We start from the raw sequence: 26,167 nt of genomic DNA on the forward strand, positions 1-26,167 counted from the left end.
CTCCCACCCAACATGCTCCCCCCCGCCTCCCCCCAACCCACCGAGGATCTAGACGTTCTTGCACCCCCATCCTCCCCCTTTATTAAAATTGTAATTTATTTTTCTAAATCAGAATGACAGCTTGCTTTCTTTTCTCTGCAGCAGGCAGTGAATCACCAAGCTTTAATTACTTTCGTAACTTCGCTGACCCTGTGAGCGTGCTGCTCTGTCAGAGAAAATGGGACCTCCAACAAAGGCTCTCCACCACTACAGCCGCCTTCGGTTCATTCAAAATGCGAAAATTTATCAAATCGGATTTTATAAGATTTTGTTAACATTTCACTGCCTATCTTTTCACACTCCCCCCCCCCAAAAAAAACATGCCCATTTGCAACAGTTCTGCACTCCCAATCTCCTGGCCCACCTCCTGAAGAAACTCAATGCACTAAACAACCTTATTCCAACTCTCCCTCTTTCCATCCCTCATGTGCTTGTGTTGACTCAACAAGGTCTATTCAGGTCAAAATAGCCAGAGGTCACACTATCATCAATACCCCCTCACATCCAGGCCGTGGCCTTGGCAGCAGGAAGACAGGCAGCGCGAGGTCCTGAGATCACAAAGCACAGATCAACAGGTAGGAACGCTACATTTGATCACTTTCACAGATCTTTGGCCTGCAGACAGGGTCGAGCTTTATCCAGCACGACCGTCACAATCTACATCCCATAGCTATCCACAGCCTTTTCTGACCACAGGTCATTGCCACAAAGGAGTTGCTTCATTGTTTAAAAGCATCTCTGAGACTCACATGGATCAAGGCCGTGACACTGATGTTTGTGAGAGAGCCATGAGTGACTTTTGAAATGAACAGGTAGAAGGTTTAAGACACTGCCCTCTTCTGGGGCGGCCTCTAGTTCACCCAGTAAGAGCATTCGCCCCACATTGGCTGAGTCCTGCAGCGGCCTGGGTTCGTATCCGACCTGTGGCCATTTGCTGCGTTTCATCCCTCAACTCTCTCCCCCTTTCACGTCTATCCACTGTCACTATGATAATAATAGTGTATAATAAGTCCTAAAAAATAATCTTAAAAAAAAAGATACTGCCCTCTTCTGCTTTGTTGCCACGAAGTTCAGGCATGTTTCTTGTTCGCCAACACAGATCTGTATTTGAGTGACATTATTCTAGCCGCTCGACTTATTAAAGAAGCTAACATGTTGTAATCCCTGCTATCGCTCTCACCTTCTCACTGGCACACCTCTGTTTTGGGCTGTGCCACTGTGTGAACCAGGGTGTGCACAGGCACGGTTGGTCTTTTGCTGACTGCCTGATAATTGAATGAGCGATTATCCCTCCCATTAATAGACAATGATACAGAAAGCACTGCCATATGTACGGAATATTAATGAGTGGCTGCAGCGGCCTAGATAAGAGAAGCGCCATGCAGTTGTGTAATCGGGTTAACAACATTTGCCCCCCCACAACCCTCATCCCCCCACCCCCCCCCCCCCCCCCGCACACACACACACACACACACACACCACACACACACACCACACACACACACACACACACACACACACCATCACACACACACACACACACACACACACACACAAGCTCCCATGCTTTCCACTATGCTAATCCTCCATCCTCTCACCAACTAAGCAGGCTGCCACCAAACAACCACCCCCCGTGGCCTGAACTTGTGCTTGGCGCTGACCTCACTGCTGCCAAGGCCGACCCGCCATTGTGTAAGAGTGTGAGCAGGATCCCTTAACAACAGAATGACTTGCTAATGATGGGAAGCAGTGGGTGTTTAGTATTTATGTTATGAGACATTTTGCAACATGGGAGCTGGAAACACATGCAGCAATTCAGATTTTTTTAATGACACAAAAAGTTAGTTTTTTGTTTTTTACTAGTTTTATAGCTTCGTCTCACTGTTTAACTGCTGAATCTGTCTTCATCTTCTTGCTGTCACAAGAAATTTTTTGTTTTTGTTTTGATAGTCAGGAAAAAGTAAAGATGCAAGAGCAGCTGAAGCCTGCATCGCCACAAAGGCCTATCCAGCCTCACCTCTATCACACTTTATTAAAATGTTGCAGAGAGTCAGGCCGGTAAAACAGTTGGGGCACACTTCTCCTATCCTACCGTCCACTTTATTCCCAGATGATGCCATAATCAATGGTCTTTTTTCAACTTTATCCTTGCACTGCTATAGTTTTTATATTACTATATCTACATTATTCTCTTACATTGGCCATATTTAATGCTGGTCTCTAGACTTTATCCTTGCACTAATGGACTTATTTGCACTACTACCATGACACACACTCTCGTCGAGCACCTTACCATGCACACTGAATCACAGGGTCATTTAATTTATTTAGTAGTTTTTATTTTGTTGTCCATATTATTCGTGTAGATGTGTTTGTTTTTTGTTATTTTATCATCCTGTTTACAATGTCTGCGTATGTTGTGTGTGATGTCTGTAAGCTACTGGGACCTTGAATTTCCCCTTGGCAATCAATAAAGTATCTATGTATCTATCTACTTCTATATGACTCACCATGCCAATCAATATCTAACATCTATTGGAAAGCAATATTTCCCCTTTTACCTTGCAATAATTGTGCTTAATGCTGTGAAGTACCTTATCATACGACTGACGGCAAAAGAAAGGCCAGTTACCATGGAGACTGTGAAAGCCATTGGTTTCCTTTTCAGCAGAATAATGAACTTCTCTCCTATGTGTCACTCTTCCACTCCACTCTCAGCCTCTCCGATTAAATTGAAGTCCACGCGTCCTTGAAATCCCTCGTCTCTGCCTTATAATTTGCCAAACAAGAGAAAAACACAGAAGAAATGTGCCAAGGCTCGACAAATGCATCACTTTATAGGTGTGGGTGTATATCTCACAATCAATATGCAGTACATTTTAATTTACTAATAGGAAAATGTCCTTGTAATTAAAAAAGCAAATACTGCTATAATTCCTGTTACATTTTGTATTTGATGAATGGTGTAAGATTACATTTTACTTGATTTGGCATAATCTTTCAATTTTCTCTTAGAACGCCTGTAATAATTCTCTCAGATTAAACAGCTCTAAAACATTGGTTTTAAACAGTCCAAAAGGCTACAGATTTAAATTCAGTTGCAAATACTTTTAATTTTTGCATTTTTGGAAATTAATATGCATTTTTTCTGCAAGTGAAGACTTTAAGCTGATGTTAAGCTTATCAAAAGTGTTTTAGAGTAAAGTCAGTGAGACAAGGCCACTCTGTCACGTTTATTAATAATAACAATGGTGCATGGAGCTGAATAGACTTCTCAAAGTAGTCTGACACCTGCTCCTCTGTCAGATCATTTGTTTTCTATATTTCTATAAGAATAAAATAACTTGTTCGTGAATCCGATCAATGATTGCACTCGCTATCCACAGCGTCCTTGAGCACAGACGTCCTCACTGTCCAGAGACAAGTGGTTTATTCAGAGGTGTTGGTCGATAATAGCGAGAAAAAACCAGGAGAATCGAGACGTCCACAAATCCAAAACGAGATCCAAGAATCTCTCGAAACGATTGCAACGGATTGGGTTTTAGACATAGCTTGTATAAACAATAATAATAATAATGCGATTATGATTTAACGTGAAGTTATTTAGGCTCATTATAATTAATTGCTTTATCAGTTAAAGAACCAAAACATTATTTGTATGGGGTTTTTTTACGTCGTTTTGTTATTTGTAAAATGTATTTGTAAAATATGTCTATTTTAATGAATCCTACTACTTTGTCACAATTAAAGTGACAACCGCTACATTTCCTGATTAAGTTAGTTATCACATATCTCCATCCTAATGCCCCTCCATTAACGGGTTTCGGTGTCGCTTCTCCTGTTTTATAGGCTGTAAATGACACACTCGGTCATTTAGTACTTCGTATGCGTTTTAAGTCGAAACATCAATTACTCAGAGAGGGCGATAAATACCCGTGTTGTTGTCTTACAGGCGTGGGCTGGGGCCTGTTTCTTTAACTGTCTATGGGCAAGACCCGAAACAGCAGTACAGCCAATTGATATCGATATCTTTTTTTTCTAAACTCCTGATGGAAAACCAGAAGCAAAGGCACTATTGCATGTCTATTTAAAAAGGAGAGAGTTAAGTTACTCTGCAATGTATCACTTAGAAATATTTGATCATTACATGCAGATAATTCAAGAAGCAAACATTTCTCTCACAGTACCTTAAAGCATTATAACAGCAATTTCAAGAGAAAAATTAGTTTCTTTAGAGTTATAAAGAAAGGTCTAATCGGACCATACAACGCACACATTTGTGTTCACCGACATATCCCATCAGCATGACCTTAATTAAACCTGCCTTCTAAAGGGCAACCAGACACATAAAGATGAATTGAATTGAATAAAGTAAGCCAACAGCATGATTGAGACAAATATGTCTAAAGCTGTTATAGAGGCACATTCCTAAAATATTAGGCAGCAGTCAAGTGGGAAGAAAAGTACTTTACCAATGTTACTGTAAACTAACAAATCAGATATTCTTTTTAGCCTGATTGTCAAGCACCTTCAGATGATATGGTTATTAAACCCAACAGAGGGAGATTTCTCTGAACTCAGAGGATCAGAGAGGAATGTGATTCAGTGTAATAAAACCAGAAAACCAGATGTAGCACAATTCTATTACATTTAATCCAAATTCTCTATTCACAAAGGACAAAGGAGAATTTCAAGACCAGACAACTTTTCTGAAATCAGCACATCAAGGGCAGAGGGAGCAGGTCAATAATACAAACTGAAAGGATGCACTTTGCCCCAGAATGATCCTTCACCATCACAAGATGCATTACACAATGCATGCAACGAACAGAACACATGACTTATACTGTAAATCAGTGGTTCTCATGTAGGGGTATGTGTACCCCTAGGGGTACTTTGGAGTACTGCAGGGGGTACATGAGCTTTCATGCATAATTCCCTGAAAAATTAAACTATAACAATAAATGAATTAAGTCATGGATTTTAAACATTTGAAATAGCACTTAAGTGTTTTTCAGTTACAAAGTTGTTGTTTAGTCAATCAGACAGTGGTGGTGCAGTGCTGTAATGTACCTCTTCTTTATAGAGCCTTTTTTTTTTACCAAAAAAATGCTTTGCACTGATCAGGGGGTACTTGGCTCAGAGAATGTTTCTCAGGGGGTACATTATTGGAAAAAGTTTGAGAACCACTGCTGTAAATAACCAACAAAATATACTTTGCAATAGCCTATTAAAGAATGATCTGCTCTTCTGTCAATTTAATTAGCTTTGCCTTCCACTTTAACCCTTGTCTGCACTGTATTGACCCCCACCTCTACAAATGCAACTTGCACCCAGAACCTGCTTCAGATATGTAGCCTATGGGCACACTGTACAATGTGCACGTATCTTGTTATTAGTGTTTATTTTTTTCTGTGTAGCATTTCAAACTGTATTTTATGTCATTTCTAAACTGTATGCATTTCAAATGTATTTATTATCTAGCCCTCCTTCCTTTTCCCTAAGTGTCTAAGCCACTTGTCATTCTAAATTAAAAACCTGTTCTTAATGACTTGCCTGTAAAAAATAAAGGTGAAAAAAAAAACATGACAGTTTGCTTCCAGAGTTGCAACCAAACCCAGGTCAATGGGGCCTATGCTTTGTGTTTCCAGGTCAAGGTTTTTTATGTGAAATACTGACTAGGCCTACGAGCCTTCCCTCAGCAGTTTTGCTGGTTGGATGTTTCCTGACCATCTTACCGTGTTTCTGGGGCGCATGCCTTCCTCTGGTCTTGTTCTTTGTCTGTTAGACAGCACTGAGGGCGAGAATACCCAAATAGCACTTTTACAGCATTTCTTTCCTCATTTTTGTAATTTTCCCGCTTAAAGTATTCCGATTTACTGGCTTACTGGAGAGACAACTATATGACAAGTTGAGCTCTGCTGAATGAGTGCAAGTTGCAACTTCCTGTCACCATCAGGCCACAGGGGGGCGCTCATAAGCTCACATCCCAGCTACAACACCAGCCACAGGAGGATGAAGTTGAAAAGCGCAGAGTTTGAAACCTTCATTAGAAAATCAGTTTAATTATTACCAATTCGATAATAGCTTTGAATCATTTATCTGTTTTACATGCTAATAGTCGGTGGGACATGAAGATGAAGATGCTGGTGAGAGGAACTGTTTGCAGGTCTGCTGGCAGTTAACATGTAAAGTCTGTCATGAACTAAAGTTTTGAGAACAAGCAAAACAACTCAGAATGACTGACAGTGTTGCTTATATGTTTCTTATCATCAATTGCTTGTAAATTACATACTATATGGAGTAATATTTCTAAACAGTAATGCCATTCAGACTGTAATTATTGTCATTAGCCATCAGGTTACTGGGTACTACTGCGCTCCTGTTATCAATTTATTGGTTTCTAAAGATCAGGTTGCATGCATTGTGATGGGAGAAAAAAAGTTGGTCATGTTCTCCAACACTAAAGTGTTACAATGACGTAGTTCAGGGGAATTATGGCCTCGAGTTACATCTTAAGGAAATATGCATTCATAGTTGTATTTATTCATAGTATTTGCAATGGCATTAAGTTTAATCTCTTTAACTTTTCATGGGTTGGTCACTGTACTCATGTTGTGTGGACTGCCATTATGTACTGGAATAAACTAATATTAAATCACATTAGATGATGTCACATAGTGTGGCAATAGTTGTTTTTTTTTTTACATTAAAGGGACTTTAGGGGAAATCTTTATCTTGTTCACTGTCATCATTGACATAGTAAATAGCCAGTGCCTTATCCAAAAAAGAGCCCTCGTAGTTTTCTTACAGTTGAATGATATATAAAGATGATATAATGAAAGATCACACACTCTGCTTTCACTTCCTAAACATCAGCTGTGCAGTATATGTTCAGGTAAATGAAAGTAGAGTTAGTTTCAGTCTGGCTAAATGAGTTGTATAGTTTACACAAACAGAAAACTTCATGTGCTTCCTCCAAATTCATAGATGACTTGACATTGCTCTTTTTCACGAGGGAGAGTTAAAAGAAGAAGAAATTAGAGCTTAATTATATTGTAGGTGATTTCACACTGACCAGACAGAACAGTCATTGCATAATCAGCTCATAACACATGACATACAGTAAACACTACTTACTTTATGATACATATCAAACTGTTATTACAGAAACATCTTCAAAGATAGTGCTCATACTTACTATCAAGAGCGCATTGTGTGATACAGAGCTGTATGAATACATATGGTCCTACAGTATTGGTTCATATGTCAACATTAAAAAAAGGGTGGAGGGACCAATGCTCTGAAACTGCTTTAACATGTTGCAAAACCATCAAGGAGTTCAGCCTAAACTACTGTAAGAAAAAGGGGCTTTCAATTCCACGTATCAATCCCAAAGGTAAAAGGGTAATAAGGAAAATCCCTTATCCCTTATCCCTCTAAGGGGGCGTGGGTGTTTCTTCTCCTGCGTTGTCTCTTTGTCTCACAGCTGTGAAAGTAAAAGGATGAAAACAGCTGGGATCATGAGTTGGCTGACGCTGCGGCATCTGGGTAACACATAGACATTGTTGATACAACAGGAAGGATTGCCTCATAATTGCCTCATTTCTGAGACAACGGCAAGACTATCTGTCATCTTTGGTCAGATAATGAATTTTTATATTCAGATCAGTGAGTGACCAATTAATGACAATAAGTCACAGACTGACTTATTGCTAATGAACACCTGCCTGAGGAGATCATAGCTGTAAACTCTGTCCCATTTTTTCTTTGAATTTTCTGTTAAAATCCCACTTTTTTAAGTACATTTTCAGTGATTTCATTAATGTTTTATGACATTTTAGTTTGCTTTATGCTCCGTGTCTTATGTGTTTAGTTTTTTGGGTTTTAGTTAGCCTTATTCTCTTTGTGTTTTAAATGTGTTCTGATTTTATTGTAAAGCACTTTGAAACTGTGTTTTTAAAGGTGCTATAAAAAATAAGTTTTTTGTTATTACTATTAATGCACCGTGACCACCAGTGTCAAACTCTCAAACTCAAAATATCTCAGTTTCTGTTCCCATAATTTGAAAGTAAATGTTTCTTCCTCATGACACAAATTTCCCCACACAGAAGAACAGTATACAGCAGCCTAAATACTGTATAATACTGTGTAATAATAATTTGAGCTTGGTTTACCAGTCCCTTTGTGGTAGGAGACTGGGTTCAGACTCTTTCCCACTTGAACTTCATCTTACAAACACAATAACCTCAAGAAAATGAGCGGAATTGAAACATGGCCTTTATGCCTGTTGAACACAGGCTTTACAGAACTTGGATTGAGTGAAAACAAATACTGTGAGTAAATGTTACAGTAAACTGATTTTCTAACGAACTTCTCAGTGCAAAAAAATTGGAAATATAAACAAGTGCTTCTGCATGTGCCATTAGAAATGTTAGCTAAGCCTGGAGAAGAAGTACTTTAGATTTCTCCAATAGATTTCCCACTATCTCTCAGAATCTCTGCTGGCTTTCAGGACAGAGTTCTTATACATCAGAGCGATGGCATGGTTATTGTTCGGCTGTGTGTGTGCCTGTTCAGGTGTTTGGCTAGTTGTTGCCTGTCTTTTTCCCGTCAGAAAATACATCATTTTGGCTCTGTAGTGATCCCCAGCCAGGAAGTACAGAATTGGGTCAATGCAGCTGTTGATGCTCGCCAGCGGCCGGGTGATCTTGTAAGTAAAGTTGACAATGTTGAGAATTTCACAGTTCAGATCTAAAACACGGGAGGTGTAGTAGAGCGTCCGTGTGATGTGAAATGGTACAAAGCTCACAGCAAAAACCACCAACACCACAATGATGAGCTTGATGGACTTCTGACGTGAGGCGGCGCCCTGCTGGCTGGCAGAAATTCCCTGTCTGGGTCGGCACAGGGCCCTCGCCATCAAGCAGTAACACACCACAATGACCAGGAACGGGATGCCAAATAGGAGCACCATGATGACAGAGCTGTAGTCCACGTACTCCTCGAAGGCCTCCTGGTTGGTTGTGTCATGGCACAGGGTGTCATTGCCCCTCCTGGAAGTGGTGACAAAGATGAGGTTGGGGACCAGGCACACGCTCACCACACCCCACACCATACCGCACACCAGGTGGGCATGGCGGGACTTCACCAGGGTCAGTGTTTTGAGTGGGTGGCAGATGCCCAGGTAACGATGCACACTGATGCAGGTGAGTAAGAGGATGCTGCAGTAGAGGTTGGCATAGAAGAGGAAGCGCACCATTTTGCAGACGGCCAATCCAAAAGGCCAGTGACTGCGGTTGGCGTAGTAGTAGATGAGGGTGGGCAGGGAGAGGACGTACAGGAAGTCGGACAGGGCGAGGTGGAACATGAACACGGTACTTGGCTTCCACGGACGCATCTTAAGGAACAACCACAAAGCGGTTGCATTGAGCACGAAGCCGACCACAAACACCAGACTGTAGGACACTGGCAGCAGGATGTATTTAAACTCCTCATCAAAGTAACAGCTAGAGTTGAAGATTGAGGTGAAAGCCGATGTCTGGTTGTGCACGCCGGGGCTGCTGATAACCGTTTCCATAGTGATGAAAATTTTAAGTAGAACTTTCAAGCCAGCAGGTGACCGAATCTGCAAAAAGAATGAAGAGACACCGAGATTTGATGGCTTTTACATTATACACATTATACAGAAAATACACATGAAGGTGAAGTAAAGTTCTAAGATAAAGGGCCCTCAAACCAAACCCTACTCAGGGCCCCAAAAGTCTAGGGCTGGAACTGCTTGAACCTGCATGGCATTTTACCTCTAACATACGTAATTTTAAAAATCACTTATTATTTGGCATTGAGTTTCTGTCAATATTTCAGTCACACTGTGTTTGATTTACTTGTTTATTGACCTGATATTGTATCGCTGAAGATACATTGCTATCTTGCTATCTAAACCCAAAGAACTACAAACAATCCCCTGTGTCATGTTTAAAACTTATGAAAACAAGATGTGCAATGGTTTTACAGCAAACTCTTCTCCTCCTCCCCTCCTGTAGTCTGGACAAACGGCTCCTTCCATGGAACAAAGTGAACTTTAAAACTGACATCACTACAGGACCATGGACTCTATGGATTTTATGATATTTTTGCACTTTTGGCACTGGCTGCACTTAAAAAGTTTTGGCAGACTGTATAACGTGTATGGCATTTCTAAACTAGTCTTTTACTGTTGAAACTTAAAATACAGAACTTTAAAAACTTAGAATGAGTGTCAGCGTAAACATACTCTGTCCTGCTGTAAGTTACTTAATTTTTTACTGAACCACAGTATTACCAGAAAAACATGAAGTATGAAAAAGTAAAAGCATTTACTGCAGACTGGTACCTTTACAATCTGGTAATATAGCCTAACACTATATTGTAGAGTGTTATATAAATAACAATTGTACTATATTATTTTGTTTTTATTGTTATTATTGTTGTTGTTATTATAGATACATGTAACATTTGATGTTGTAGGCCTAGGTCAAAAGCTATTATGTACTTTTTAATAATGTCTAACAATGTAAATAATTATTAAGTATAACTCGAACACATGTAGAGGAAAAAGTGTATACGTTATACGTTAATACATTGTAAAAGTGGAGTCGAGGTATGAAGTGATAAGGTGAGAATACTCTAGTAAAGCACAACCACACCAAGAGTTGAGTAAATGCACCGAATACTTTCCACCACTGTTGTTTTCCATGTTATCGTTCTCATCCGTCACACACACACACACACACACACACACACACACACACACACACACACACACACCGAGTTACCGTGCCACTGCGGCTACTCGCCCCAAACGGGATCCAGAAAACAGCGGTGTTGTCTCGATCTCGTCGTTCCAGAGAAGTCGTTAAACCTCCAGTCGAGATCACTAGCTGCTCCTCTCTCTCATTCCGTCGTCGTCTTCCTCGTCCAGCCGGCACGCGTTAGTTACGCACGGCGCTATAAGTTATGTTTCGGTGGAAGTGGTGTTGGGAGGGAGTCCATGGCAGCGCTGCGGAGACGGTCAGCACTGAGGGCTGGATACAGAGCATACCTAACATATGCTGCCTGCACGGCCGAAATGGGAAGTCACGCTGCTGAGTGGACTAAACTGCCTCCAAAAACAGTCTTGAGTGTGAAAGTCACTTTCAATTTAGTAAACCACGTGAAACTACTACCAGAGCTGATTGACACATCAACATGAACACTACCCCATATTTTTACTTGAAAAGTTAGTTTTTCTCCTTATCGGCACTTATTTATACACTTATATGTAGGCTACTCCTCTGACTTTTCATATGTCATCAGTCTGTATTCGAATATACATAAAAAAAAGAAAATGGTAGCACAAGAAGGACCTTTGAATTACTGCTACCATTTTCTTTAACCATAGTTCAGAGGGAAATATACTGTAATCCAGTCTAGTTTATGATGTGCTCATGACATTAATGCAATATCATGGAGTAAATCACCAAACGGAATTTAAACAAGCCAAACTCAGCACTGTCTGCAGCCACAATAGGCTACATTCACACTCCTTACACGGTAACACCCAATGTACACATGGAAAACCAGCATTGTAAAATAGGTGAGTACGTCTTCCAACATTGGTATTATGTGTCTCATTCCCATGACAACACTTAATGCTACTCAATGCTGAAATGTTATAGAAGGTAATATTTGCACAGCTGTACAGTAGACCCTTATAAAAGGTAACAGTTGCACTCTGGAGCTGTAAGGGATCAACTTGTTTGTCTCCTCAGTAAACTTTGCCACCTCAGGCTTTTCTGTAAGATTCACGTGATAGGCGTGTAATTATAATCGTAAAGAAATAAAAGTAGGAGGGATGAGCAATGCTGGTTTTTAGAGACAGACAATGAACTGATGTGAGATAAGACAGTCACTTAGTAATTGACCAAAAACTGACCCATGGTCACAAACAAGATAATATCCACTTCCAAGACTGTAAACACATTTGGTTGGAGTTACTCTTGTATGGTCTACACTAAGATAGCAAATAGAATGTAAAAAATGACAAGATATGTCCTTGTAAAGTTCATAAGGCTCAAAAATAAATCTTGGGAGTATTTGGAAGTTAATAAAGATACATTTTTAGGACTGATAACGTATCTAAAATACTTTAAATCCTGATGAGGTAAATAAAAGTCAGTATGAGATAGGTGAAAACATATTCCTTGCAAATGGAAAGTCCAGACCCCTTTACCCCAGTTAATGTGTGTGTGAGTGAATACCAGTAGGCCAGCTTGGTGGTAGCAGTGTGACTTTCTGCGTACTGTTTGGGTTTCTGTGGTAAGAGGTCTGGAATGTGAGTGGGCCACTGACAAAGCATGTTCTTCTTCAGAAACCCATTCAAAGCACAGCATCAGTTTACAGTACCTCACAGATGGAAAACATCAGCATTCAAACAAAGCTACTTTTATCAGATTTGAATTAAACTTTCAATTGTTAATAAAGGACTGTTTTATCTTAAATCCCTTAAAGCCTCCCTCCAGTCCAGAATTATTAAAGAATATTATTTGGGTGTTTGACCATTATTGTGCAGAATGTGTGTGCAGTTTGTCATTAGAAGCATGTACTAACTGTGCATGTGCATAATATTGCAACATAGGGCTACACAATACATCATTTTTTCCCTGTCATCGCTGTATCAACTGGCGCAATATTCACATCGCGAAAGGCTGCGACATATAGCGAAAAACACTCCGATTTATTATATTTGTAAGTTGAAAGGAAATATCAGTAGAAAACAGCACTTTGTAGCTGTCATTTGTTTTTTGGTGGTGCCTTTATATTCAATTCAATGGTGAATTTTAGGGATGAGCGAGTACAGCATTATCTGTATCTGTTTACCACATGAATTATCTGTATCCGGATCCGTACTCGGACTGGGCGGGGCCTAAACCGGAAGTGGTCAGATTTAACCAGGAAGTGGGTCAGTTTCTCTTGAAATGTGCGGGGCTTTAACCGGTATGTTATTTAAGCATGCAATTGATATGAGTTGATCAAAAATTGTTATACTTATTGCTGATTAAAAACTATTTACATGACAGCATCGAGCTTCAGATCAATGGTGTTGTCATGGTAAACAACAAACTATATACAGAACATTTTGCAACAATGAATAAACACATGCGGTTGCAATTATGAAGTAAATGTATGAACAAGGAGTTTCATACTCAATATAACTTTCTTTTTTAACTTTTATTTTTTATGATCAGTTTGATTTTTTTGTTTTGGTTCTTTTTCTTTCTTTTTTTCTTTTTTTCACACAAGGTATTTTGTGGGTGTTGTGGGTGTGTGGTGGTGTGTGGTGTAGGTGTGTGTGTGTGTGAGTGTGTTGTGTGAGTAAGAGAGAGACACAGAGAGAGAGGGGCGGGGGGCAGTGCCAGTAAAAAAAAAAAAAATCTCCGATGGCGAGACGAACGGGAGTTGCATTTAAACCAAGCAGCATGTCTGAAACCACGTTCACCAGAAATCTACTGGTTACTATGTAAGGACACAAAACCCACGTTCACCAGAAATCTACTGTACATGTAGGACTACAAACCGAAGTTAAAAACAAACCTGAAGCTGAAGAAACCCTAAACGATAACGGAACAGATCCGCAGACCGAATTGACTGAGGGACGGGGCGGGCGAGCCAAGCGAGCGAGCGAGCGAGAGAGCGAGAGAGCGGAGAGAGAGAGCGAAGCGAGCGAGAGAGAGAGGAGAGAGAGAGAGAGAGAGGAGGAGGAGCGGAGACGCGAGCGAGGCGAGCGAGCGAGAGAGAGAGAGAGAGAGAGAGAGAGAGAGAGAGAGAGGAGAGAGAGAGCGAGCGAGAGAGGAGCGCGCATTTCTCCTTGTTCTGTGTGTGTGATTGATCCGAGCGTGTTTGTAGGCGGGGCGGGGGGGGGGGGGGGCGCTGTGATTATCACAGAATCTGCGCGGCCAGTTAAGGAGTGTATTCAATCCGAGCACGGATATGACTCATATTACTCGTATTATACTTGTACTCGGCAAAAGTGCTTTATCCGTACCGGATACTCGTTTCAGCCGGATACTCGGATCACCCCTAGTGAATTTATTCAAAATAAGAATGAATAAAAAAAAATTTAAAAAAATGATTTCCTTTCATTTGTTTTAAATTCAATAAGCAATTTGTTGTATTTTAACAGAATACTGAAAGCAGCATAACTGAGTACACTTTTATATCTGTTTATTTATTGTGAGTAATATTGTTATAGCAAATTTCCACAACATTGTTGCATATAACATATTTTCCTCATGTCGTGCAGCCCTAACAACTAGTTTGGTCCATTATGTTACACTGAAAAAGTGCTACAGAAATTTGAAACTTCCAAGTGCACAAACACAAAGAATTGTTTGTTTCTTTAGTAAAGAGGAGACAATTAAGTTAAAAATGTTAACTTAATGTTAATGTTGCATATTCATGGATTCTAGATGTTACAATAAAGGAAGGTTTAACTTTTTTGATCTAATTATCATTACACAAAGAAGAATATTTTGATACACGGAGGGCATCTTTAAACTTCACTTTGTCAATATGTGCACACATTTGTCAAGCATATTATAAACTAATACCAATAATCATTTATTAAAACATGCTGCTGCATAACCACAGACCAACTATGTCAATCTAAATCCCTTTTTTATTAAACATGTGAAAATAAATCAATATTTTCCACCCTGTTGTTCACCCTGAAATTGCCAAAGACTCCCAGCAGCCCTGGGTGATGACACACCTACCTGCTGTCAGAGGGAGGTGTTTGGTCATGCCTTAATGTGTAACTACAAGCAAAACCACACGTACACACACACACACACACACACACACACACACACACACACACACTTGCGCACACACACGCACACACACACACACACACACACCTCTTAGAGTTATTTTCGAATCAGATTCACAGTTGTCTCATTTGTTTCTGAGCAGTCTATTATTTAACTAAGCCAACAAATACAACTTTGTTCATCCTGGACTTGGCAATCATGACAGTTACCTTATATCAACAAAGATAACTGATGTAATATTTATGTAAGTTGTTTACATTGGAAAAGCACTGGTCTTTATCCAAACTAAGAAAATACTCTCAATGCATGTTTCAACAAGATTCTGAAAAACTAGAAAGAAATAGAAAACAGATCCAGACTTGCTGTAACTTTAAAAAGCAAAGACTATGATGCTTGGCTAAACCTATCTAGTGTCACACAGTGTGTTGGCAGGACTGTCACTCAAAGAAATAAGCATTATCTTTACCAAGTATTGTGACAAAAAAGTTCCCCATGAATTGCATTTCTGGTTCTTCTGTTGCAACCCTTATGCATTGCAGTAGTAGTAGTAGACCATTAAGAAGGCTACACTTCTGTTCTAGGTGAAATTAATCATCAAACAAAAAATTCAAGCAGCATGGTGCGATGTTGTGAGTTGATAATTGAAATGGAGAAGACTTAAGGAAGTCATTTAGTGATTTTGCTGTTTCCAGCTGCTCAACAGCATGAAATGACACTTCTGATTGCCTGGTGACAGTCAAGAGTTGCTTTATGCACTTTACTTTATAAAACACACACAGTGGACTGTGCACATACACAGTGGTACTGATTAAGTGACATGATAACAACAGTATGCAACAGTAAACAACATGAGATAACGGCAGGTCCTCTATACCAACTTTACAGCCGATGTTCGAGTAGATATGTACAGCTATGGATTTTATGCTCCATAGGTTTAATAGAGGGCTTTTACAAGCTCAGGTCCAGGCTCAATAATAGCAGAGTAATTGGGAAGCACACAGTACAAGGCATGAAGGTGAATGGTAAACACAAGCCTTGAGTTAACACTGGAAATTGAAGGACTATATTTTTATAGTCATTTAAAAATCACTTAAAACTAAATCAATGAGACCTTGATATCATAAACAATATTTGCATGCGTGTCAGTAACTGGAGCTACACATTAAGGCTTTCCATTCATATCACCCACCGCTTTATTATACGTCAAGATGGATAGATGAGTGAAGCAAACAAGTACTTCCTGCGTTATGTTTCCTTTGCTGTGTTGACACAGGCCAACTATTGTTACAGTATTGATCGAGTAAATGAAAAGACAGAAGGGCTCTGATAAAGTCCAGCTGATATGACTGATATCCAATTTGTCTGTCCTCTCTGACATCTCAGTTCTGACAGTTGCCCAGTTCTAATTGAGCGGACTATGAGGCTTCATACCAGCAATGTTTTTTTCATCTCTCCATGTCAGTTCCAGTTCCTGGGCAGGTTCTCGAGAATCCTGCGTCGGTGTGAAGGGTTCGTCACGCCTGCGGCACATAGATCCTCCTCAGTGATACCACTGTAGAGAGGAGACATTAAATTAAACCTGACTGGAAATTCAATACATGTGGTGCTAACATCTTTATTTCAACAGACCACGACTGGATGTATTCAAGCATTGGTGCTCCAGTGAGGTTCTAAACGCTAATCTGACAGTCAGGTTCAGTCATGTCACTCAGATGAGCATGACTGTCACATGCACGTTAGTAATTTTTTTAGACCAACAAATTATTATTCTAACAGTTGTGAGGTTATCTCTACAAACAAATATACCCTGCTCTATGTGTGTAGTAACCACATTATTTGTGTCGGTCTATGAAGTGAAGTAATGAGCCTACCTAAGTACGGCTTGTGGAACATGTTATCCAAAATCATTTTACCTGAAGTAATCCAGATCATCCCAGCCATTGAGGCTGAGTCCCAGGGTGTATTTCTGAAGACCCAGAGCACTGAGAAGCTCCCGCACGGTCTCTGGTGCACCTTGGAGGACAGACACCTGCGTTGAGGCAAAGCAGACAGAATCTTTTACAGAGAACTGGGAGTGACGTTTTTTTTTAAAGAGTCTTTTGGAGTAGTATCATACCTCTTTCTCCCAGCTGTAGCCTCTATCTCCATGCATGGAGGGGCTATTTCTATAACTTGGCCTCTGGTTGAGTATGGTTGAGCATCTCTGCTCTGTGGGGAAGAAGTCCACTTCGCTGAGGGATTTGGCCATTTGCAAAGCAGTGAGGGAGTTATCCCCTGTAGGTCCAGGGGGCTGCTGATCAATCATCCAAGGAACAGAGACCTGAGAATGTGCTATGTGAGTGGCGATGTAGGGGAAAGCTGACGGCGTCTTGGCTGCCCGAATAGGATTGGTTCTTTCTGGGAGAAGTTGATGTTGATCCCTTCTGGCTTTTTCCCTGATGATTGCTGAGTGATTCATATACAAGTTCCTCAGGTTCTTCTTGGGCAGTATAGAGTCTTGAGCATCCTTTTTTCCTTGGTATTTGTCACTAGGTTGTGAAGTCTGTTCCTGGTACTGTGACATGGCGGTACTTGAGGTTGGAGGTATGGGAGATGGGTTGTTGGCCGGAAAAAGCTGATAGGAGGAGTTGGTTTGGGGTGTATGAAGGTCATTGGTTGGAGTGTACTGAGGCAGGACGGCTGGAATTTCAATCTCTGTAAAGTCTGATCTGCGACATGGTCTTTTGTCAAAGCCCTGACGTCCTGAGATTTTTGGGAGCTGCAAGGCCTCATTTCCAGACCAGATCACCTGAGGGTCCCTTCGCTGGGGGAGAGCCTCCTCCACTCTGCGTGCCACTGACACACCTTCAAAGATGAAGTAGGCAGGATTGGTGTAGCTGCTTGGAGTACGTTTGGGAGGAGCTGCCAAAGACCTGCAATGAGCATACACATTTTACACAGTTACAATTTCATGGTACTAAATGTGTCCTTAGTTCTTTCTTTACAAGCGTTTTTATGTGTTCTCTGGCATTCATCACTGTTAACGTTGCAGGTGTTCAAACCAATAGTGGCACAGTGCTAATGGAAACACAAGGGCTGCATTGATTTGGACATGTGACTTTAGTAAATGGTGAGACGATGAAATACCATCTAAAAAAGGAGTCCAGTTTGAGTAATACCCCCATGAGCTTGAAGGCTTCTCAGACGTCAAAACACTACACCACAGAATTGAAAAACCAAAAAGCATGAAAAAGCATTCATAGTTTTTCAGTATAATTTAGATAATATCTACTGTATCAGATTCACAAGATTTGGGAACACATTTCTGATGATGTTTTTCAAAATAAAAGTGTACTGTGGAAAGTGATTCTAACTTTGAGCTTGGTTACGCTAAAAAACAGCAGGTAAAACATGCTCACAATCTGCTGAGGATTGGGGGAGTTTGTCTCCAGAGAACCTTTCCTTGGAGGCTTTCTGCTGCTTTACACTGATGTTCAGAAACAATAAGGAGGTTCTCACCTGTTTATTGGAACCCGTGTAGATGCAGGAGACATGTGTCCCCTCACCGGACTTTTATCATCTTTCTCAAAATAGAACCAGTCTGAAAAAATGGAAATCACAGAATAACCGGTGATCAACACATTCCATAATGAGCAAAACTTCCTTAAAATCTGTATGCTGCATGCAGGCCAAAAGCCATACCAGTTTGTTGTTGTAGTGCCTGACCTGGTGACACAAAACTCATCTGTCCTGTTTCAGTGTCTCAGGATGCATCTGGTCAGAGTCAGTCAATCAGGAGCCAAAAGAGGAAGCGGTCGATAGATACCAGCAAGTGTAAAGCCAAGCCAGGGATCATTGAGGAACCAAATAGAGGAAGCAATGTAAGACTCACAGGAGAGTCAAAGAATGCAGTGACAGTGGAGATGAAAGTTTAGTGGGAAGTGATAGTGCAAGCAAAGCAGAGCGTAGGATATGAACAGTTCAGGCTGCCTCACCATAGGTCTTCTCCCTAGTTACTCGTCTGTCCTTGGGCACATGAACTCTGACCCGTCCTCTTATGGAGCCCATCTCCTCGCCTCGGTGACTCAAAAATGTTTCAAACTGCTCCGACGCACCAGTGAGTGAACGCAGAGCCACACAGCATTCACCTATGAAAAAAGATTTTAAAAGATTCTTCATTAGATCAATAGGACTGACTTCTCACTCTGTAACAAAGTAGGGGGGGGGGGCAACCTATCCATCCAGATTGTTCCAGCATGATTTCCACAGACCTTGACATTGACTGTAGTTTAACTACAATAAAGGTCAATCTCATTTGATTTGGAGCACTTAGAAAATAATTGTTATATACACTGCCTTAAAAAACAGTAATCCATGCACTTTGTTTTTTGTCATTTTCTGCTTTTTGGATCAAGATGAAAAAACTTTGAAACTGCAACTTTGCAAATTGATGTGTCATCTCCAACGTGATGTTTTTATTCAAATTTTTGGTTAAAATCTACAAACTGTATCAAAACATAATGAAACTATCTGGATTAGTAGATAGCACCAAAAAAAACTTCATGTTTTTGGATATATTGTCATTCTAAGAGCACTCATTCGCCAACCTAGAGGGACATTATGAATGGAGAACTTCATTAGACTAAATAAATTTCTGACCAACCGTATGACTCAAACCCGTCACATGACTTGACAGACAACAGCAGGTGCTGTTCCTGAAGATACTCCATGTCAGACCTGATTGGAAGAAGCTATGACAGACACAAACCACAAGTTCAGAATTTGACTTAAAAAAATATATATATATATTTTCAGCCATGTCCAAAATGAACCTCTAACCTTTGGCAGTTGTTTGAAGGACCAGCCAAGTTTGAGAAACCTGGGAACATCCCAGCTCTGCGAGTCATTCTCATTTGAGCGTGGTGTCTCTGCAAAGAAAGACATGAACTAATTATTTGCCTCTATGCTGCAAAATGGCTTGATAAGAAATGTTTTTTACATGTGGCACCATACCTTCAAGGCAAGACGAATGAAATTCAATAAAGAACTTTGCCTTGCTTGCCGTCTTCACAATGGCCTCGATGCCTTCGAGCTCTATCCAGGCCCTCTCCATGCTTGAATTTGTATCTGTGCGAGAGAAATGTATGACAATGCTTTTCACTTAATGAAGGGATTCGGTCTTATTCCATCTTGTTGGGCCACAACAATGACAGCACCTGTTTTGGAGCTGAACTGTGATGTCACTCCCACTTGGAACGTGGCAAAAACAGGTGAGTGATCACTTGTGAAGATGTCATCAGTGCAGCCTGGTGAGAGACAAATCCATCCTATTACTTTATTATTAGACAGGCAATAACAACACAACATATCACTAAAAAGCTATTGTGAGGCAGATGAGTGATCAGCAATATTTCACAAGATGTGACAAAAGAGTGATTTAGGAGACAAAAAGTAGTTTTGCTACTCCCCAGTATTTGTTATGTTTTGATAGTGGGCTGAGGTTAGTCAGAGACAGAAGCTCGGGCAGAATGAGAGGAAATGACTCTGTCTCTTTATGGATCATAGACCAGGATGTGGTGGTCAACCGTTATTCCTTTTGAGGGTTGCAAATGAAAAAAAAAGACCACAGATATCTAATTTGAGAATTCTGCATCAAAACCTTTGGCTATGTCAAGACTTAAGCACAGACCTCTCTGTGCTGCTCTAACAAACATACAGTACATACAGACAACTGTTTACCTTTCTACTTCTGAATTTAATATTTGTTTTAAATCTCCAGATCTTACCATAGGCAGTGCAGATCATGTGCGTCTCCGGGTAGGACTTCCACAGAATCCTATCACACCATGATGGAACATTGACTCGCACCTAAAGAAACATATTCAGGTATAAATCAACAAGGTATTGTACAACAAATGAAATTGCCATAGAGAAACTGTATGCGGTGAAGAATGCCTTCATCCCTGTTATATCAGAAGTTCCTTTTTTAGACTATGGGTTAACGCTTAACCTCCTATTTTTAGTGGCGACAGCAGCTGCTGTCAGTCACATATCCCTACAGGCGTACAAATTATCTCAAGAAGTGAGTCAACTGTATATTTAGAATGCTTCTAGGGTCTTTTCTTTGTGGTTCTGCTTTGCTGGTACCGTAAGCTAAGTAGGGCTATCACAAATTTAGCATCAGAGTTTAAAATACAATAAACCTATGACAACAATGTAATTCAGAAAAATTGTTAAGGCCCTGGTTACTTGCCTTTTAATGCGACTTTTCAAATGTGCTGGAACCGAACTTAGTGTCTGTTACAGTGTAGTGTAGTGAACTATGTGTAGTGTAGTGAACTATGTGTCCACACTTGACACTTCAATGAGCCCTGCCTGATCGGATAGTGATCAGATATATTTCCGCGTGAATATAACTTTTTTGCATGCATCCAAAATGGCACTTGGTGCAAGAGAGAGTGTTAATTTATTTTGTAAAGGTGGCAGGGACGGTACAAAACACACTTTGTAGAGAGGTCAGCAGCGACAGCGGGTCTCTGCAGTACTCCAGCCACTTGTTTTTTATTAAAGACTAGCCACAAACAAAGCTTCGCTAATACGGTAATAAAAAACCTATTCCCTATTAATTTCTCACGATAAAAGTCCCCCACTATTTTGAAATTTAAAAGCTTTTATAGTGAAGCAGCACAATTTAGGAAATGTTGGGTCTTCATCAGCAGTAACTTAACAGAACTTCTACAATAGTAAAATAAAGTAGATATCTGAAAGTACAAACAGGACGCACAAGACATATGCATTATGCAAAACTCTTTAGTTCAGAGAGCAGCTCCGGTTCCCTTTGCTCTCTCTCAGGAGAGGAACCCCCATGAAACTGGGTGATGAGAAACAAGATCTCCTTTAACCATTAAGTCATTCATGAAGTTTCTCCAGTGGTGTTGGGCGGTCTTCTCTGCTTCCTTCTAGGATGATGTTGTTTCAGATAACACAAGACCTACGCTTGAGTTTAAAGGGCCCTGAGTTTATATCCTCCATCCTGCAGGAGGAGTTTTCATGTGCATATCATCTGGTTTTTCTGAGCTGCCTTTGAGTAACAAGAAATGACTTACTCCTGAAGTCTTGTACTTTTGCCACAGGTAGCAGTCTCTAGAGCCCCGTTCATATCGATAGGTGGGTGGAAATGCAATCTTCTCTTCCTCTTAACCACGATTAAAAACAGAGAAAGAGTGCAAAATGAGGTAAGCAAAGGTAGAGCCAAATCAAAATTAAATTGTATTAATTTATTATCATTCATTTTGTAATTGTAAAACAGCCTTAAAGTGCATTTACAATAACTGTCAGATATTATAGATTTCAATACAGAACAAGGTCAATTGAAAACTGAAACTCACTGAAATTGAGAAAGGACTTCCTCTTGTGTCTCTCTCGGGTCAGCTGGTCTGCACACATGAGCTCCTCAAACTCTCTCTTTGATACATGTTTCAGTATATCCTGGAGTCATTGAGGACCAGAAAGAAGCAGTAACATCACTGTATGGGCATTTGACCATAAGCCATATGTTCCATCAGTCAGTTTTCAAGAGTGCTTAGAACACTTAAAAAAGAGCAATGAATAATAAAGAAAATCGATCTGACCTGTACATCCAAGTCGAGTCTGTAGTTAAGGTCTCCACACCATAAGAGATGGGTAAAGCGCAGGCTGATGTCGAAGGCACTGAGCTGTTTGTCGCCCAGAGCAAGAAGTCTGAGGATGTCCACAAAGTTCTGGTTCCTCCTAAACATAATATACATTACAAAAGACAATTCTAAATTTGTCTTATTCTGCTTAGCAATGAAACAGGAGCACACACATTTTGTGTTACACATACAGTATGTATCCACACACAGTACCTCAGGACTTTCTCACTTCCAGAGGTCAGGTGGCAGTTGACAAACCCAAAAGATGTTCCATTGAAAAGGAGCGAGACCCCAACAGCTCCCTTGTTTCCTGAAACAGAAACACTCAACCTCAAACCTCCAAGTTAATTAACACAAATTTGGTTCTTGTTTATTGTGCACTATCATGAGGCGCAGTCTCTACCCAATGTGTTTCCCAAGCCAGTCTTGACACTGGCTGTGTTCACATGGCTGATTCGACTTTCGTGCTCCGGCTTCACAAACACAGCCAGCCTTATATTCCAGAGGGACTGTACTGCCACCTACAGGACAATGCTCCACATTACTTGTTATTGGTGACATGAACAGTCTCCAACTATTCAAAAAACACATAATAACAGGTTTCTGATTTCTAAAGTCAGGCTTACATTCAGTTAACACAGCCACTGACACAGATGCTTTTATGCAAAATAGCAGGTGTTGCTTTCATTCTGATTTACAACGTAAATACAAATATTGACCTCAAAACCATAAACTATCACTGATTTAATTGATTGTATGGATGTAATCCCAAAATAACGCTGGAAAAATATCAAAAACTCTCCCAATACTTCATATAATCTGAGACGCTGCTGAAACGTTATCCTTCCAAAAGAAAAATGTGTTCCTTCACACTTAATATATACTTTCTACCACTTATAACATCTCAAGGTTCTACTTTAGGATGGATGCACTTTGAAATGCTGAATATCATGTTTTTTCAAATGTAAAATACTAAAAAATGAATAAGGCACTGATTGACATGAAGTTAAAATACAACCTTTGTAAGACTAAAATGAAAGAAGCCACAAAAGGCTTTTCAAATATGCAGTAGTTCTCCCCATGACCTGTGGTGCAGTCCCCTTTTAATTATTCTGGGCATGTAAATTTATGGATAATGCACCTATATATAGCATAAGTATAACCCCTTTAGATTTAAAAAAGAAAAAGAAAATTACTTGTTTGAAGTCGATGTGAGTGTAGCTGCGAAGGGTTGCTTTTATATGTTCTGTCCATTCTCTCTCCCCCTGAGGGTTTTCCTGAGTCCCCAAGGCATAGATATCATGAGGGAGCAAGGCGGTCGAGTCATCAGGGGTGTGGCCCAAACCGCAGCAGGTCACCCACGACTGTAGGCTGCGAGGAGGAGGGGAACCACCTGTGCACACAAAACAACACAATAAATAATAATAATAATGTTAATAGTTTCTTTTCTGCCTCTAATTCAACTTCTGTTGCCTGACAGTGAAAGAGACTGTCGCCACATTTATGGTTACCCATGTTCCAGGTGCCAACAAACACAGAGATCAGGTCAGGTTCCTTCAGCTGAGAGTGCCTGGTTTTCATCAGCTGGAGGAGTTGGCAGAAGGCGTCACGTTTCTGAAAGAGATGAGAGCCACTTAATAAATTATTGGAAAGGAAACAGTGGATTCCAGGTAATAACAATCATTTTTTCTTACCCGTGCACTCTCAAACGTCATCTCCCGTGGAGTGTTGTTGTTGCTGTCAACCACAATGCGTACCTTGGCCGGACTGCTCTGGAACTTGACAATCTGAAGAACTGATACACCGGTAACATGCCAGCAGATAATTATACAATATATCTGCAAGAAAGTTTGTTTTAGGCACTAAAAAGTAAATATTTTCTTACTTCTGTCATGTGAGACTCTCTCTATACCAAATGAACCAGCCTTCCTGTCAAAGAGCAACACTCCTGTGTCCACATCCACAGAAACCGTCTGTCTGCCATACCTCACCATCTTCACCTGGACGCACCAAGACAAACAACTGTTAATACATTTACATAGTCAAGAGAAGAGTCAATTGAATGTTTGTCTTACTCAATGTCATATTTGATCAAATATAAAATAAAAATAACAAAATGTAACTTTTTCAACCTGATTTACCTGAAAGGAGTGGACTGGCAGCTGTCTGGCATGGTTCTTGACAGATGTAACGTTGGTGGGTGTTGGTTCAGGAGGGGGTGGGTTTGACCGCACTGCCAGATTGTGATTCGTCACCGCATCTTGTAATGCTTTTAATACCTGTTTGAGCAGAACATTTGCAGTGATACAATCTAACCAGTGCTGTCCATCACAAACAAGACTGCTTTGTTTTTCATCCATCATTGGGAAAACATCATCATTCAACAACCACTAAAAGTTACAAGACTGTGAGCGTTATCACTCATTAATCTTGCCATGATAAAGAAAAACCATAAATTGATAACTTTGTGCAATTTCATAAACATACCTTTTTCTCCAATGAAGAAAGGAGGCTGACCAAAGCTGAAATCTTACACAACAGGCTGTCTATTTCCATCTTTGGGCCCTTGTTCCAAAAAAATACAAGATGGAAAGGCACAAGGAGTTAATGAATTATGTATAAGAAGGCACCTTTTAGCCCTATAGTACTGGGTTACCATTTTAGAAATTACAGTAAGTATGGTGCATGGTTTGTATTGTACCTGTACTTTGGTGTGTGTTAAAGAACAGCTAGGATGGTCAAAGACCTTGGCCAGGGTCTCCAGACTTGAGAGAGTCAGCTCAATCTCACTGTCGATCAGACCAATACACATTTGTTTAATGACGATACCATCCATTCACATACATTTTAGTGTAGGGCATCTACTGCATATATTTAATAACCAATACAACCAATATGCAGAATTATCAGTGTACTGCATTGTAATAGTCCGTACACCAGTTTTTACGTACAGTTCATAGTTGACAATAATTGCATGCAAACCTGTTTAAACCTTGGCACGCAGTACCAAGAGTACGCCTTAGGTGGCAGAGAGTTGTTGCGCCTTTGTGAACATTCTCAATGTCAAGCGGCAGCTCAGTGAAGAGATAGTCATTGAGTAGAGTGATCAGCTCACCAGAAGTACTGTAAACAGGGTAAAACAGGCAAACTTCAGACTGTAACATTTTGAAGCTGTGCAAAACATTTTTGCTTTCTGGACATTCCATTCGTTATATCTCCTAGCAAAAACCACAGAGCAGATACTACATATCAGTACTGTTTACTAATAGGCCAAAAAAGTGTTTCACACTGTTTTGCATGTTGCTTTCTCATTGCTTGATTGCCAACAGGTGCATATTTAAATGAGAAAATGTTCTGAACATAACAGATGGCTGTGAGGAATTCTAAGTAATGACAACAAAACTGTCAGCACATCCACATGATACAAGCTTTACGCGATCACGCACGCACACCCCTCGTCTACACACAGTTGCTAGTAGCCAAGGAGGAAACGGATTTTAAAAAATGATTGACTCTTCAAAAGAGGAAATTTTCTTCACTCACTTTCTGCGCGGCAAAGTCACCGGACGACACAATCTTCTGAACAAAGCCATAGGGAGAAATACAGAGGGAGTTGTGTGGAGC

The 26,167-nt window shown here is 40.3% G+C and overlaps 2 protein-coding genes across 2 annotated transcripts in view; both read right to left on the reverse strand.

The window, feature by feature from the left end:
- Positions 1 to 8,196: 8,196 nt before the first annotated feature.
- Positions 8,197 to 11,198, reverse strand: LOC116697287 (P2Y purinoceptor 4). Its single transcript, XM_032528625.1, has 2 exons — positions 10,857 to 11,198; positions 8,197 to 9,667 (listed from the first exon to the last, which is right to left on the reverse strand). The coding sequence occupies exon 2, from the start codon at positions 9,617 to 9,619 to the stop codon at positions 8,525 to 8,527; it is 1,095 nt and encodes a 364-aa protein (XP_032384516.1). The 5' UTR covers positions 9,620 to 9,667; positions 10,857 to 11,198; the 3' UTR covers positions 8,197 to 8,524.
- Positions 11,199 to 15,621: 4,423 nt separating this feature from the next.
- inppl1b (inositol polyphosphate phosphatase-like 1b) overlaps positions 15,622 to 26,167 on the reverse strand; it is a 16,071-nt gene continuing 5,525 nt past the window's right edge. Inside the window, exons 5-27 of the mRNA XM_032528623.1 lie at positions 25,526 to 25,666; positions 25,245 to 25,332; positions 25,031 to 25,108; positions 24,685 to 24,822; positions 24,429 to 24,543; positions 24,238 to 24,338; positions 24,055 to 24,157; positions 23,740 to 23,936; positions 22,947 to 23,064; positions 22,757 to 22,853; positions 22,502 to 22,640; positions 22,259 to 22,358; positions 21,977 to 22,065; positions 20,657 to 20,738; positions 20,087 to 20,176; positions 19,884 to 19,997; positions 19,710 to 19,798; positions 19,534 to 19,621; positions 18,866 to 19,018; positions 18,390 to 18,471; positions 17,008 to 17,803; positions 16,805 to 16,920; positions 15,622 to 16,443 (exon numbers count right to left, since the gene is read on the reverse strand). Of these exons, the coding sequence (XP_032384514.1) occupies positions 16,350 to 16,443; positions 16,805 to 16,920; positions 17,008 to 17,803; positions 18,390 to 18,471; positions 18,866 to 19,018; positions 19,534 to 19,621; positions 19,710 to 19,798; positions 19,884 to 19,997; positions 20,087 to 20,176; positions 20,657 to 20,738; positions 21,977 to 22,065; positions 22,259 to 22,358; positions 22,502 to 22,640; positions 22,757 to 22,853; positions 22,947 to 23,064; positions 23,740 to 23,936; positions 24,055 to 24,157; positions 24,238 to 24,338; positions 24,429 to 24,543; positions 24,685 to 24,822; positions 25,031 to 25,108; positions 25,245 to 25,332; positions 25,526 to 25,666 (3,208 nt within the window). The 3' untranslated portion in view covers positions 15,622 to 16,349. The remainder of the gene's footprint in view (positions 16,444 to 16,804; positions 16,921 to 17,007; positions 17,804 to 18,389; positions 18,472 to 18,865; positions 19,019 to 19,533; positions 19,622 to 19,709; positions 19,799 to 19,883; positions 19,998 to 20,086; positions 20,177 to 20,656; positions 20,739 to 21,976; positions 22,066 to 22,258; positions 22,359 to 22,501; positions 22,641 to 22,756; positions 22,854 to 22,946; positions 23,065 to 23,739; positions 23,937 to 24,054; positions 24,158 to 24,237; positions 24,339 to 24,428; positions 24,544 to 24,684; positions 24,823 to 25,030; positions 25,109 to 25,244; positions 25,333 to 25,525; positions 25,667 to 26,167) is intronic.

The sequence above is a fragment of the Etheostoma spectabile genome, chromosome 10 (genome assembly GCF_008692095.1).
Source record: "Etheostoma spectabile isolate EspeVRDwgs_2016 chromosome 10, UIUC_Espe_1.0, whole genome shotgun sequence".
Taxonomy (NCBI): domain Eukaryota; kingdom Metazoa; phylum Chordata; class Actinopteri; order Perciformes; family Percidae; genus Etheostoma; species Etheostoma spectabile.

Bases quoted from the DNA above. Each gene is read 5' to 3' on its own strand.
- LOC116697287 (XM_032528625.1), bottom strand. From the start codon at position 9,619: ATGGAAACGGTTATCAGCAGCCCCGGCGTGCACAACCAGACATCGGCT.